The following is a 16,661-nucleotide window of genomic DNA, read 5'->3' as shown; positions in this document are numbered from 1 at the left end:
TTTATTTTCAGTAAAGATGGGTTTTCACCATGTTGGCCAGGTTGGTCTCAATCTCCTGACCTCAGGTGATCCACCCGCCTCGGCCTCCCAAAGTGCTGGGATTACAGATGTGAGCCATCGCTCCCAGCCAACATTCGAAACCATCCTGGCCAACATGGTGAAACCCTGTCTCTACTAAAAATACAAGAATTACCCGGACGTGGTGGTGTGCATCTGTAGTCCCAGCTACTCAGAAGGCCGAGGCAGGAGAATCGCTTGAATCCAGGAGGCGGAGGTTGCAATGAGCAGAGATCGCGCCATTGCACTCCAGCCTGGGCAACAAGAGTGAAACTCCATCTCAAAAAGAAACAATAACAACAACAACAAAAAACTTTTAATGTGTCACCGTTGTGTCTTCTAATACCTAGTGTAGTTGAGGAGATGTCAGGGGTGGGGTAATTTTGTTGTTCGTTTTTAAGTAACCTGTTGTGTTTTTTTCTTTCTAGAACCACTAAGATGGTTGTTTCTTATTTTAAAAGCCTGTTTTCTCTTTGACTTTTTTTTTGGTCCCTCTTATTTTGGCAGTGTGGTGGTGTGGAGCATAGCCAAGAGAGATGCCATCTGTGGCAGCCCTGCAGCCGGCCTCAATGTTGGCAATGCCACCAATGTGATCTTCTCCAGGTGCCGAGATGAGATGTTTATGACTGCTGGAAAGTACGTGTCTGCGTTCGGAGTTTTCAGAACTCATAAATTGCTATATTTTCTTGCACAGAAAACATGGTCATTCTGATCTGGGGGAACACGTCTTTAGTCCTGGATAAATACCTTACATCATAGTTTTTGTGATTTTGTACTCATTAAAAGTTCTCTTCGCTGAAAGTATTTTCACTATAGTTATTTTAAAATTCTGTGATTGCTGCTGAAAAGATTTTGCTTACCTGCTTAACTGTTCTCAGGTTCTTGTTTGTGACAGAATTATCTCCAATCCATGCTCACAGAAACAATTTGCACAATTGCACAGATTCACCTACTGACTGATGTTTCTTCCCACCTGCTCTTGATTGGGGTCTCATGATCTGATAGTTTGCAAATGAATTCTGCCAGGAAGTTTCAAATGGTTAGACTGTTAGCCGTGTAAAATAATTACGGGCAGGATCAGCTTTAACCAGCTAATGGTGACCTAGCTGAAAGTTTGAACAGAGGCCAGTATCTGCCTAAGGGAGGGAATAAATTAATTTACAGATTCACTAATTAGAACCTTGTTTAAATTAGCAAATTAGGGAAGGGTTTTTTTTTTTTTTTTTTTTTTGACAGTGTTTTGCTGTGTCACCCAGGCTGTAGTGCGGTGGCATGATCTCAGCTCACTGCAACCTCCACCTCCCGGGTTCAAGCAATTCTCCTGCCTCAGCCTCCCAAGTACCTGGGATTACAGGTGCCCGCCAACACACCCGGCTAATTTTTGTATTTTTAATAGAGACAGGGTTTCACCATATTGGCCAGGTTGGTCTCCAACTCCTGACCTCAGGTGCCTGTTTGGAGTTTGAAGGGAAGGTTAAATATGAATTTTAGAAATCCTTTTTTAATGTTATATACCAGCTCAAAGGGCAAGAAATCAGAAAATACAGAGTTGAAGTATGTGTTCAGTAGAACTATTTTTTTAACCCATCTTGGAAAGGTACACATGGTTGGTTACTTTTCCAGCCAGAGAAGAGAATTTGTGCAGCTCTACATCTATAGTTTCCTGTCCCCGCTTTATGATATGCAACTTACATTTGCTCCATGGCTAATTATGAGGAACGATTCATTCAGAGGCCATGAAGCGAATTGACCGGCACGAAAGCCAGCCCTACCAAGCAACCTAAAGCAACTGACCACGGGCTGTGGCGACGCTCTTCAACTTTTTTTCAGATTTGCAGAGTGATTTGACTAAGCCAGGGTTTTATAGGGTTCTTTCTGCTCCTTTGCAGCCCCTTAAGCAGCAGGCATTGGTCCATTCTGATGTCCATGAGCAACATTTCTTCAGGACTCAATACTTGAATTTTATATTTAAAAAAAGGTTTTTTAGGACAATCTGCATCCTATGTCTGGTTTGATTTCATGTGACACTGAGAACTGAGAAAGTGATCATTCGTAAGTAAAATTTTTGACATGGCACCTATGTATGCTGGGTTCTCTAACTTGGTCCCAGTGCCATGTATTCCACTATATTGTCCCCATGAGATGTCCTGCAAGTTTAAGTATTTCAGAATCCAAATAACATCTACCAGGAAGACCATGAAAAAGCTATTTGTTTAAAAAAAAAAAAGTTCAGTACGTTTAAAATATGTCTGAGTACTTACTATATATATAACTCTGGGAGCTAAAAAAACAAAAGAAAAACTATATATATACATATATAGTTATATATATGTTTATATAGTTACATATGTATATGTGTGTAGATATATATGTGTATATGTGTGTGTATGTGTGTGTGTGTGTATATATATATATATATATGTATATATATGTACACATATAGAGAGAGACAGACTCTCACGCTGTTGCCCAGGCTGGAGTGCAATGGCGCAATCTCAGCTCACTGCAACCTCTGCCTCCCGGGTTCAAATGATTCTCCTGCCTCAGTCTCCCAAGTAGCTGGGATTACAGGTGCATGCTGCCACGCCCGGCTAATTTTTTTGTATTTTAGTAGAGATGGGATTTCACTGTGTTGTCCAGGCTGATCTTGAACTCCTGAGCTCAGGCAATCCACCTGCATCAGCCTCCCAAAGGGCTAGGATTTATAGGCATCAGCCACCATGCCTGGCCCAAAACTTGATATATTTTTAGATTAATCTTTTCTGCCTTAAAATATTAGCTGAAGTCTTTGTGATGTTGGCCTTGAAATTTTTATACAATTATTAATTCAGATTAATTCAACATATAATGAGTAAGTACCGACCATGTATCAAGTCCTGTGTTAGATGCTAATTTGGTTTAGCTTTTAGTTGCTTGGTCTCATTTCTCTTTCCTTGAAGACAAGACTCCACATCACAGGTCTTCCCTTTAAAATTTTCCTTGCAACTCAATACCTTGAAAAAAACACATTTAAACTTACTCCTCCTCATGGTTGTTGTGTGTGTGTGTTTTTTTTTTTTTTTTTTTTTTGAGATGGAGTTTTGCTCTTGTTGCCAAGGCTGTAGTGCAGTGGCACGATCTCGGCTCACTGCAACCTCCACCTCCCAGGTACAAGCGATTCTCCTGCCTCAGCCTCCCGAGTAGCTGGGATTACAGGTGCCCACCACCACACCTGGCTAATTTTTTATATTTTTAGTAGAGACGGGGTTTTCACCATGTTGGCCAGGCTGGTCTCGAACTCCTGACCTCAGGTGATCCACCCACCTTTGCCTCCCAAAGTGCTGGGATTACAGGTGTGAGCCACTGCGCCTGGCCCTCCTCCTCCTGTTGAACTGAAATTTGGTGTCCTTTGACCAACATCTCCCTACTCTCCCACCCCCAGTCTCTGATAACCACCATTCTACTGTCTCATGCGTTAGGCTTTTTTACACTCCACAGCTGCGTAAAGTCATGCAGTGTTTGTTTTTCTGTGCTTGCCTATTTCACTTAACATAATGTCCATCAGGTTTGTCCATGTTGTCACAAATGACAGAATTTCTTCCCATTGCGTACATATACCACATTTTTAAAGTCCATCCATCTTTTGATGCACACAGGTTATGTACATCATGGTGAGTATAGTTCATAATATATTGTATACTTGAAAATTGCTAACACAATTTTAAGTATTCTCACCACCAAAAAAAGTTAAGTATATGAGATAATGCATATGTTCAATAGCTTGATTTTGCTATTCTACAATGTGTATATGTATATAAACATCATGATGTACACCATAAATATATATTATTTTTACTTGTCAATTAGAAAGAAAAGAAGGCCAGGCATTGTAGCTTATGCCTGTAATCCCAGCACTTTGGGAGGCTGAAGCGGATGGATCACGAGGTCAAGAGATGGAGACCATCCTGGCCAACATGGTGAAACCCCGTCTCTACTAAAAATACAAAAATTAGCTGGGCGTGGTGGCGGGCACCTGTAGTCCCAGCTACTTGGTAGGCTGAGGCAGGAGAATGGCTTGAACCTGGGAGGTGGAGGTTGCAGTGAGCAGAGATCGCGCCACTGCACTCCAGCCTGGCAATAGAGTGGGACTCTGTCAGAAAGAGAGAGAGAGAGAGAGAGAAAGAGAGAAAGAGAGAGAGAAAGAGAGAGAAAGAGAGAGAGAGAGAAAGAAAGAAAGAAAAGAAAAAGAGGAAGACATTTAAGAAACTCTGATTTGCTTTGCCCGTGTTCCCTGCTTACTTGTGTGTTTGTTTTCAGTAGAGTGGGTAGTGTGCACTTCAGAGTGAGACGGAGCCGGGTGTGAATCCCTGCTCTGCTGTGTTCAAGCTCCGCACTTTCTAATTTGGGAGGGGGGATCATAAAACCTGCCTCGTGGTGTTGTTATGAGGATCGAATAAAAGATCTTTCATAGTGCACTAGGCCATAACGAAGCCTCAAAAATGTTTAGATCTCTTCCCTTCAGTTTCAGGGATGAAGTGATTATTAAATGGGTGTCCACTTGATTGTGGTTTTTTGTTTTCTTTTTTTACATAGTGGGACAATTCGAGTATGGGAACTGGATCTTCCAAATAGAAAAATCTGGCCAACTGAGTGCCAAACAGGACAGTTGAAAAGAATAGTCATGAGTATTGGAGTAAGTATTAATTTAAGTATTAAGTGACAATTAGCACACGTTCCTGTTAGCAGTGCTGACCAAGGTGTTTGTGTGTGTGTACATGGGGCTGGGGATAGGAAAGTGGGGTATAGACATAGGGGATGTTGATTGAAGAAGCTCACTTTGGCCAGGTGCAGTGGCTCATGCCTGTAATCCCAGCACTTTGGGAGGCGGAGGTGGGTGAATCACTTGAGGTCATGAGTTCGAGACCAGCCTGGCCAACATGGTGAAACCTTGTCTCTACTAAAAATACACAAGTAGCCAGGTGTGGTGGTAGGTGCCTGTAATCCCAGCTACTTGGGAGGTTGAGGCAGGAGAATTGCTTGAACCTGGGAGGCGGAAGTTGTGGTGAGCTGGCATCATGCCACTGCACTCCAGCCTGGACAATAGAGTGACACTCTGTTTCAAAAAAAAAAAAAGAAGAAGAAGAAAAAGTTCACCTCTGCCACTCCCTTTAGGAGTCAGGGAAGAGTCACCTAGACACAGCACAGGTAAACCTTGTTTTGCTGGAATCTAGGCTGTCATCAAACACCGAAAGCCTGCCTCACCTGGATGAAAGCAATGCAGCCCGTGGCACTCAGAGCCCACAGCACATTCCTATGCCACTGATGCTATTTCTGCCAACTGAAAATAAAGTTTCTGACCATGAAATCCATTGTTGAAATGCAATCTCTTCCATAAAGAGAAATTATTAATATATTTTAAATGTGGATTTATATATTCAGGTTGCATATTCCTTATCTGATATGCATATAGCCAGAAGTGTTTTGAATTTTGGATTTTCTTCAGATTTTGGAGTATTTGCATTATACTTCCAAGTTCAGCATCTCTAATCTGAAAATTCAAAATTTGAGATGTGCTAATGAGCATTTCCTTGGAGTGTCACATCAGCACTCAAAAATTTCCGATTTTGGAGCATTTCAGATTTTAGATTTTTAGATTTTTGGATTATACTCAACCTGTATAACTTCATTCTCCATGGACTGATTCCTCTTGTTTAATGCATAGTCATTTTATGGATATAAGCTTTGGAAAATATGAGATAAAGCAAATGTACATCCTCTTTGGAGGGGCACACCTTTATCCTAGGAGCCCTTAAGAGATGTCTCAAAAGTCTGAACTGGCAGAGGATGCCTATTAACATCAGAACCAGATAGACTTCAAGTGAAAGGCACAGGCTAATTGGGGTCGAATATTTCCTCCCATTCTATGTGTAGCCCTAACCCTGCTCCCCTCATAGCTGTTCTGACCCATCTTTGAGCCTGGGGAAATAGAAGCAGCCCTGAGCATCTTTGTAAGTCTTCATGGGGTGCCAGAGGAACCTCATCCCATTCCTGAACAGGTGTTCATGGGCATCACTCAGGGCATCCAGGTCTTCAAGGTTTCTTCTTCTTCTTTTTTTTTTTTTCCTGAGACAGAGTTTTGCTCTTGTTGCCCAGGCTGGAATGCAATGGCGCAATCTTGACTCACTGCAACCTCTGCCTCCTGGGTTCAAGCGATTCTCCTACCTCAGCCTCCCGAGTAGCTGGGATTATAGGCATGCACCACGACACCCAGCTAATTTTGTATTTTCAGTAGAGACAGGGTTTCTCCATGTTGGTCAGGCTGGTCTTGAACTCCTGACCTCAGGTGATCCACCCGCCTCGGCCTCCCAAAGTGCTGGTATTACAGGCGTGAGCCACCGAGGCTGGCCAAGATTTCTTTTTCTTGCTTCTTCAGGTGGACAATGATGATAGCTTTTTCTACCTTGGCACCACGACTGGAGATATTCTAAAAATGAACCCCAGGACTAAACTGCTGACAGATGTTGGGCCTGCGAAGGACAAATTCAGTTTGGTGAGTAGAGACCATCACCACTGCCCTGCCATTTTTCTCCCTTCACTGGCAGCATGTACTTTTTTTTTTTCTTTTTGAGATGCAGTCTTGTTCTGTCACTCAACCTGGAGTACAGTGACGTGATCTTGGCTCACTGCAACTTCCGCCTCCCAGGTTCAAGCGATTGTCCCACCTCAGCCTCTCAAGTAGCTGGGACTACAGGTGTGCCCCACCACACCTGACTAATTTTTGTATTTTTTAGTAGAGACAGGGTTTCATCATGTTGGCTAGGCTAATCTTGAACTCCTGACCTCAAGTGATCTGCCCACCTTGGCCTCTCAAAGTGCTGGGATTACAGGTATGAGCCACCATGCCCGGCCAAAGCACACACTTTGTTTGTTTGTTTGTTTGTTTGTTTTTGAGACAGAGTCTCGCTCTGTCGCCCAGGCTGGAGTGCAGTGGCGAGATGTCGGCTCACAGCAAGCTCCGCCTCCTGGGTTCACGCCATTCTCCTGCCTCAGCCTCCCAAGTAGCTGGGACTACAGGCGCCCGCCACCATGCCCGGCTAATTTTTTTGTATTTTTTAATAGAGACGGGGTTTCACTGAGCACACAATTTCTTAATGAAGAAAGAGTTTGTGGGAAAACATAAAAAGTCAGTGATGGACCCAAAGCCACATCTCAATTTGCAAGGTACATTGGCCAGTTCTCTATGCCCTCGTCTCTGGTTTTTATTCTGGGTAAAGACATTTCTAGGTGTCCTGAATTAGGGAATCAGAACCACATTTCCAGTTCTGTGAAGAAAGTCATTGGCGGCACTATTCACAATAGCAAAGACTTGGAACCAACCCAAATGTCCAATAATGATAGACTGGATTAAGAAAATGTGGCACATATACACCATGGAATACTATGCAGCCATAAAAAAGGATGAGTTCATGTCCTTTGTAGGGACATGGATGAAGCTGGATACCATCATTCTCAGCAAGCTATTCCAAGGACAAAAAACCAAACACCACATGTTCTTACTCATAGGTGGGAATTGAACAATGAGAACACATGGACCCGGGAAAGGGAACATCACACACCAGGGACTGTTGTGGGGTGGGGGGAGGGGGGAGGGGTAGCATTAGGAGATATACCTAATGTAAATGACGAGTTAATGGGTGCAGCACACCAACATGGCACATGTATACATATGTAACAAACCTGCACGTTGTGCACATGTACCCTAAAACTTAAAGTATAATAATAATAAAATTTTTAAAAAAAGAACCACATTTATGTTCACCTCTTCAAAGCATAGGGCCTATTGCTTTGTGATTTTAAACTGTGTTGGTTCCAGCCCCATTGCCATACATAAGAGAAGTGTGCTCTTTGATCTATAAAACTATATATATAATTTTTGTCTACTTTACTAACTAGATCTTAGATTTTAGCCTCAGCTGACATTATAAGTCGTGAACAAGACCTAGAAATAGTCAACTGTTTATATTTACAGACTTCCTAGCAATTCTAGTTAAAAGGACAGTTAGAGACTTTGATATTTACACCAAAATAAAAAGCTACCATCAAAGGATAATTTTATATAACAAATGCTGCTATTTCCAGCACCCCGGTAACTTACTAGGGCTGTTTCTACTAAACTTTGAATTTGAAAGCTTGTACTATGTTCTGCACCTGCCTATCTCGTTTCTGATAACAGAACAGATGGTTCTAACTAAGCTTAGATACTTTTCCACATAGCAGATATTCTCAAGAAACTTTGAAATACTGCACTGTGTTCCTGGGAAAATGTCACAGTTTTCTTAGTCACATAATCATTTAATATTCAAGCGTTCAAGGAGATGCATAAAAAGAGGGAAAAACTATAGTATAAGTAGAGAAGAGTTTAGAAATAATGCTACAAGAGATTGAAGTGTAGCTTTTCAAGTATGGTTTTTCTAATTCTTTTTAGGATAGGAATTCTTTTTTTTATTATTATACTTCATACATGTGGGATACATGTGCAGAGCATGCAGGTTTGTTACATAGGTATACACGTGCCATGGTGGTTTGCTGCACCCATTAACCCGTCGTCTACATTAAGTATTTCTCTTAATGCTATCCCTTTTCTAGCCCCCACCCCTGACAGGCCCCGGTGTGTGATGTTCCCCTCCCTGTGTCCATGTGTCCTCATTGTTCAACTCTCACTTATGAATGAGAACATGTGGTGTTAGGTTTTCTGTTCCTGTGTTAGTTTGCTGAGAATGATGGTTTCCAGCTTCATCCATGTCCCTGCAAAGGACATGAACTCATTCTTTTTTATGGCTGCATAGTATTCCATGGTGTATATGTGCCACATTTTCTTTCTATCCAGTCTATCATTGATGGACATTTGGGTTGGTTGCAAGTCTTTGCTATTGTGAATAGTGCCACAATAAACATACATGTGCATGTAGAATGATTTATAATCCTTTGAGTATATACGCAGTAATGGGATTGCTGGGTCAAATGGTATTTCTGGTTCTAGATCCTTGAGGAATCACCACACTGTCTTCCACAATGGCTGAACTAATTTACACTCCCACCAACAGTGTAAAAGTGTTCCTATTTCTCCACATCCTCCCCAGCATCTGTTGTTTCCTGACTTTTTAATGATCGCCATTCTAACTAACGTGAGATGGTATCGCATTGCAGTTTTGATTTACATTTCTCTAATGACCAGTAATAATGAGCTTTTTCTCATATGTTTGTTGGCCGCATAAATATCTTCTTTTGAGAAGTGTATGTTCATATAGGATAGGAATTCTAATATATTAAACAAATAAAAACAAAGCACATCAGGTTAAGGAGAGCAAGTCTTAGAGCCCTGCCAGTGCCAACTCCTGAGATGCCTCCAAAGAGCTCCATGTAACACTACCTGAAAACTAGTGGATTTTTTGTTTTGTTTTGTTTTGTTTTCCTAGCACTTGGGAACTAAATATCTGTCCAGCAAAGATGCTGGCTATCTTAGGGTTTCTCAAACCTTTGGCACTTAAGTCACTTGTGGATGCTGAAATTCTTTTTTATTATTGTTATTATTTTTTGATACAGAGTCTCGCTCTGTCGCCCAGGCTGGAGTGCAGTGGCGCTATCTCGGCTCACTGCAAGCTCTGCCTCCAGAGTTTACGCCATTCTCCTGACTCAGCCTCCAGAGTAGCTGGCACTACAGGCGCCTACCACCATGCCCAGCTAACTTTTTTGTATTTTTAGTAGAGACGGGGTTTCACCATGTCAGCCAGGCTGGTCTCGATCTCCTGACCCCGTGATCCACCCACCTTGGCCTCCCAACATACCGGGATTACAGGCGTGAGTCACCACACCCGGCCCTAAGTAGGTATTTCATGTTCATGGATAGGAAGACTCAGTATTGTCACGATATGAGTTCTTCTTAATTTGAACTATAGATTTACTGCAATCCCAATAAACATCCCAGCAAGTTATTTTGTGTCTGTAGACAAACTGATTCTACAGTTTACACAGAGGGGCAAAAGACTCTGAGTAGAAAGCACAATATTGATACCTAATGTAGATGACGGGTAATGTAGATGATGTAGATGACGGGTTGATGGGTGCAGCAAACCACTATGGCACATGTATACCTATGTAACAAACCCGCATGTTCTGCACATGTATCCCAGAACTTAAAGTATAATTTTTAAAAAAAGAAAGCACAATATTGAAGAAGAACACAGTTGGAGGAGTGACACTACCAGATTTCAAGACTTACCATAAAACTACAGTAATCAAGACAGTGTAGGGTTGGTGAAAGAATAGATAAATGGATCAATGGGACAGAATAGAGAGCCCAAACATGAATTCACATAGTCAACTGATCATTGGTGAAGGAGCAAAGGAAATACAATGGAAAAAAAGATCGTCTTTTTAATAAATAATGCTAAACAACTGGAAAACCAAAAAATAAAAATAAAAAAGCCTAGACACAGACCTTATACCTTTCACAAAAATTAACTCAAAATGGATTACAGACCTAAAACACAAAACAATAGAACTCCTGAAAGATAAAATCCAGAAGACCTAAGGTGTGGTGATAACTTTGAGCTATAATACCCATGAAAGAAAGAATTGAAAAGCTGGACTTCCTTAAAATCAAAAATTCTGCTCCATGAAAGACACTGTCAAGAGAATGAAAAATAAAGATACAGAGTGAGAGGAAATATTGGCAAAAGACATACCTGAATAAGGACTGTTACCCAAAATATACAGAGAACTTTTAAAACTCAACAATAAGAAATGGGCCAAAGACCTTAACTGCCACCTCCCCTAAAGAAGATATACAGATGGCGGCCGGGCGCAGTGGCTTGTGCCTGTAATCCCAGCACTTTGGGAGGCTGAGGCGGGTGGATCACCTGAGGTCAGGAGTTTAAGACCAGCGGGGCCAACATGGTGAAACCCCGTCTCTACTAAAAATACAAAAGTTAGCCAAGTGTGGTGGTGTGAGCCTGTAATCCCAGCTACTAGGGAGGCTGAGGCAGGAGAATCACTTGAACCCGGCAGTGAGATCACGCCATTGCACTTCAGCCTGGGGGACACAGCAAGACTCTGTCTCAAAATAAATAAATAAATAAATAAAAGAAGATATACAGATGGCAAGTAAGCATATGGAAAGATACTCTATGTCTTATATCAGCCAGGAAATGTAATTAAAACAGCAATGAGGCATGACTACATACCTTTTCAAATGGCCAAAATCCAGAACACTAACAACACCTAATATTGACAGAGATGGAGAGCAGTAAGTATTATTGTTCATTGCTGATGGGAATGCAAAATAGTACGGCCACTTTGGAAGATAGTTTGGTGGTTTCTTGCAAAATTAAACTTACTCTTACCATGTAATCCAGCAATTGCACTCCTTGCTATTTACCCAAAGGAGCTGAAAACTTATGTTCACACAATAACCTGCACACAGATGTTTATAGAAGCTTTATCCATAATTGCCAAAACTTGGAAGCAACCAAGATGTCCTTCAGTAAGTAAAGGGATACGTAAACTGTGATACGTACAAACAATGGAATATTAATCAGTACTAAAAAGAAATGAGCTATAAAGTCAGGAAAAGACTTTATAGGAAAAGAAGGAAACTGAGATGCACATTACTGAGTGGAAGATGCCAGTCTGAAAGACTGCACACCATTTGATTCTAACTATATGACATTCTGGAAAAGGCAAAATTATGGAGACAATAAAAAGATCAGGCCGGGCGCGGTGGCTGACACCACTAATCCCAGCACTTTGTGGGGAGCTGAGACGAGCAGATCATGAGGTCAAGAGATCAAGACCATCCTGGCCATCTCTACTAAAAATACAAAAATTAGCTGGGCGTGGTGGTACATGCCTGTAGTTCCAGCTACTCAGGAGGCTGAGGCAGGAGAATTGCTTCAACTCAGGAGTTGGAGGTTGCATTAAGCCGAGATTGCGCCCCTGCACTTCAGCCTGGCAACAGAGTGAGACTCCATCTGAAAAAAAAAAAAAAAAAAAAAATCAGTGCTTGCCATGGGTTAGCAGGGAGGGAGGAGTGAATGGGTAAAGCACAGAGGATGTTTTGGGCAGTGAAACTATTCTGTATGACATTATAATGGTAAATATATGTTGCTATTAATTTGTCCAAACCCAGAGAGTATACAATGCCAAGAGGGAACCCTAATGTACACAATGGATTTTGGGTGATAATGATGTGTCCACATAGGTTTATTAGCTGTCATACATCTACTCTGCTGGAAGATATTGATAATGGGAGAGGCTCTTTAACTGTGGGGGAAAGAAGTATTGGGGAAATCTCAAATACTTGTATCTTCTGTTTAATTTTGCTGCAAACGTAAAACTGCTCTAAAAAAAATAGCCTAGTAAAAACAAAAATAGGCCAGGCAAGGTGGATCATGCCTGTAATCTTAGCGCTTTGGGAGGCCAAGGCAGGAGGATCACTTGAGGCTGGAGTTTGAGGCCAGCCTGGGCAGCATAGAAATACCCTATTTCTATGAAAAGTTTTTAAAAATTAGCCGGCGTGGTGTCATGCATCTATAGTCCTGGCTACTGGGGAGGCTGAGGCAGGAGAATTGCTTCATCCCGGGAGTTCGTGGTTACAGTGAGCTGTGGTTGTGCCACTGCACTCCAGCCTGGGTGGCAGAGACCCTGTCTCCAAAATACACACACACACACACACACACACACACACGAACATGCAAACACAAAAATGGTATTTGTCAATAAATGCTGATGTGTCAGACATGGTGCAAAACGCCTTCCTTAAATGATCTCATTCGATCTTCATAAACGCCTAATGAGATAGGTACCATTTTCATCCCTGCTTTACGGATAAGAAAACTGAGGCTCTTAACATTGGAAATCTCCTGGCTTGCAAGTAATAGAGCTGAGATTTCAACCCAGGCCGACTGGCTGCAGAACCTGTGCACTTGAATGACGTCATCTATAGTTTTAAAAAGTTTATTTAGAAATCACACATATGTAGCTTCGAGGCGCTGTTGAACTCTTTACCACTTGCATCCCCAAGTCCCCAGATAAATGCTAAAAAATTCACTCCATGTTTTGTCTCCTCATAGGCTGAGCCTTCATCCTGTTGTCCTGCTGAGGCACTTAGGAAGTTAGGGGTGAGGGGTGGAAGCTGGGGAGCATGTAATTGTGGTCCTTGCCTTCACATTCTTGAGCCTTGGTTTCTCTTCTCAATCACAAAATGTCTTTTGAGCCACAACAGGCTAAATTCAGTGTAAAGTAACTTGAAAGGGCAGGATATTTGTTTTATCGTATTCAAAATTCATTAAGACACAAACCTATACAGTCACTAGCTATACTGAATGTTTTAAAATCAAATGTCGTGGCTGAGTGTGGTGGCTCACACCTGTAATCCCATCACTTTGGGAGGCCGAGGCAGGAGGATCACTTCAGGTGAGGAGTTCGAGACCAGCCTGGCCAACATGGCAAAACCCCATCTCTACTGAAAATACAAAAATTAACCAGGCATGATGGCGCATGCCTATAATCCCAGCTACTCTGGTGGCTGAGTCACAAGAATCGCTTGAACTTGGGAGGCAGAGGGTGCAGTGAGTTGAGATCATGCCACTGCACTCCAGTCTGAGTGACAGAGAGAGACTCTGTCTCAAAAAAACAATAGTAATAACAAATAAATAAAATAAAATATTGCTCATGCACATTTTAAAATTAGAACTTCACAGTGGATACTATAAAACAACCATCATACATCGTCAAGCCTTTTTTTCTTTGGAGAGAGTGGTGGGGGGCACCCCAACCTTTGAAGAGCACTTTAAATTTTAAATATGTTTCCCACTCTTATGTAGTACATGTTGTAGTTCAGATAATACAGTCACCAAACAATAAGAAGTCTATTGTGCTTTCTTGGGATATTAAATATGGTCCCTTTGCATTTGTAAGAATTAAGTTCTGGTGAAAACAGTGGCAGCTGAGAGACTAGCATTGCTGAGGTTATGCTTATACCTTCTCTTGGCTGCATTTGAGTGGATGTAAAAGTGTTCATTTTTAAAATATTCAAAATGCACCGGTGGTTTTAGGGAGGAAGGATGGTGAAGCCTGTTTGCATCCTGTAGGCCCAGGAGGGTTACTTCCTGGCAAGTGAGCTTGTTGTTGGCACTGAATCCCCTTGGTCAGCCTGGGGGTGCATCGCGAGCAGAACCTTCATGAACATCCTCCAGGCAATGTGTGCAGCACTGGCATGACTTTGGCCATCTTTAACTCATCTTTCATTCAGCTTTTTTCTTTTTTTCATTAATATTAAAAATTTTTTTTATTGCCATATGTTTTTGGGGAACAGGTGGTATTTGGTTACATGAGTACATTCTTTAGCGGTGATTTGTGAGATTTTTGTGCTTTTTCTTAACACAGTTTTTCCCCCCAGGGAGTGTCAGCTATCAGGTGCCTGAAGATGGGGGGTTTGTTGGTGGGCTCTGGAGCCGGACTGCTGGTCTTCTGTAAAAGCCCTGGCTACAAACCCATCAAGTAAGTTCTGGGTCTCACACAGTGGGGCTGGGTAGAGACCCACTAAAGGGAGGTTTGCTTAAAGCCAGCAACTCGATGATATCGGCAAAGTGATATTTCATCTTGCTGTTAGAATGAGTAGTTGGAATCACAATAGATGGTGGCTTCTTTGCCAACGAAAAGACAAAAGCTTATGTTGAATCAAACCAAAGTAGTCCACTATTACCCAGAGGGACACTGCCCATTTAATAAATACATAAGTTTGTATTTAACTAACACATTGAGCCATGAGGAAAGGAATGGGATGTTATAAACTTATCCAAGAAATAACCCCCAATGTTAAATGTTCAAAATTGGTTAACTCAATGAAATTTATTATGCAATGGGTACCTATTATGTGCAAAGCATTGTGTTAATCATGCATTTGAATACAATTTATAATAGAAATAGCCAGCATTCACCAGCCATTTCTATATGCCAGATACTCTGCTATGTATGTTTCTTGGCTCATTTAATTAAAATAAAATGAAACAAAACCTTATTTATTGCCATAACAATGTGCTTATTCAGCACCTCCTCCAACCAAACCAATGTATTAGATACTATTAATAAAATAAAGAAAAATAAGCTGTGGTCTTTGTCCTCCCAGAACTTACAGACTCGTCTGGGGCTAAAGTATGTACACATGAAAGAAGTCACTACCAGACAAGATAGGATATTAGCACATGGTCCAGATAAAGTAAAATATATTATGAATGTTGTAGAGATCAGAGAAGAGGATGACCTTCTCGGGATGGAAAGATCAGGGAGGACAGTTCACAGAGGGATGGGCTTAAACAAAAACCAGATACCCCACACATGTGCTGTATGGCCTCTGCTACCTCCCAGGAAGCCAGGGGTAGTTGCACACATGTTGTAGAAATGAGCACCAGCTGTCTTCATTCCAAGAAATCTGTGTTGAACATTCACGGGGTACCAGGCATCATTCTAGGTGCTTAGGATATTCAGTGAATAAAACATAAAAGATGAAAAAAAAAATCCCTGCCCTCATGGAGCTTACAATCTAGCAGGAAGGAAAAGGCAATAAATAAGAAACAAAATAAACAAGGAAAGTACATAGTATTAGAGGGTGATAAGTACAATGGAGAAAAATGAAGTAGGATGTAGAGTAAGGGGATTATGGTTTGAATAGAAGCAGGGAGGCCAGGTGCAGTGGCTCATGCCTGCAATCCCATCACTTTGGGAGGTCGAGGCAAGTGGATCGCTTGAGCCCAGGAGTTCCAGCCCAGCCTGGGCAACACAGTGAAGCCTCATTTCTACAAAAAAATACAAAAATTAGCCAGATGTGGTGGCACATACCTGTAGTCCCAGCTACTCAGGAGGCTGAAGCGGGAGGATTGATTGAGGTTGATCAGTCAACCTCAAGGTTGCGGCTGGAGTGAGCCATGATCATGGCACTGAACTCAGCCTGGGTGACAGAACGAGACCTCGTCTCAATTTTTTTTTTAAATAAAAAAGCAGTGTATACATGGCCATTTTAAATTCAGTGGTCAAGATTGGGCTTACTGAGAATGTTTTGGACCAATTTCATGCTTGTATGAAGGGAAATGAGGGAGGGAGGAGTCTTTAGAACAATATTGGAAGCCTTCCAGGTTATTATACATGCTCAAGTTTGAAAGCCACAGCCCCAGAGAATGCTGGGAGCAGCATTCATCAGGAGCCTGGTGCCTGGACAACCTCATGGAATAGACACTTATAAAACCTGGAATCTGATTTCTGGAGAGAGAGAGAGAGAGAGAGAGACAGAGAGAGACAGAGACAGAGAGAGACAGAGAGAGAGAGAAGCTCCTCTCTTAATTTACAACCGAACCTGAATCCTAATTCAGGTGAGGTGGGGGAGAGGAATGATGAGAAATTTAACCTTAAAATAGCAAAACTCAGGAGAGGAAAGAAATAACATCCAAGTATTATCGATAATACAAGATGCAAGAAATAAAATCAAGTAAAAAAAAAACTATGTTGGGTTATCTCTGGATGTATGAAGTGAATATAGTAAATTAACCCTCTAATTTTTAACCCTTTGTTTT

At 41.7% G+C, this 16,661-nt stretch overlaps 1 protein-coding gene across 3 annotated transcripts in view; it reads left to right on the top strand.

Annotated features, from left to right (window-relative positions):
- Nucleotides 1-16,661, top strand: part of CFAP52 (cilia and flagella associated protein 52) — a 62,362-nt gene that overhangs the window by 18,494 nt on the left and 27,207 nt on the right. For all 3 annotated transcript variants that reach the window (XM_034942386.3, XM_003818087.4, XM_034942387.3), the window contains 4 exons: nucleotides 565-693; nucleotides 4,630-4,729; nucleotides 6,470-6,586; nucleotides 14,495-14,595. In XM_034942386.3, coding sequence (XP_034798277.1) covers nucleotides 565-693; nucleotides 4,630-4,729; nucleotides 6,470-6,586; nucleotides 14,495-14,595 — 447 coding nt within the window. The remainder of the gene's footprint in view (nucleotides 1-564; nucleotides 694-4,629; nucleotides 4,730-6,469; nucleotides 6,587-14,494; nucleotides 14,596-16,661) is intronic.

This window comes from Pan paniscus, chromosome 19 (assembly GCF_029289425.2).
Source record: "Pan paniscus chromosome 19, NHGRI_mPanPan1-v2.0_pri, whole genome shotgun sequence".
NCBI lineage: Eukaryota > Metazoa > Chordata > Mammalia > Primates > Hominidae > Pan > Pan paniscus.
This window is presented reverse-complemented; position numbering and strand designations above follow the sequence as displayed.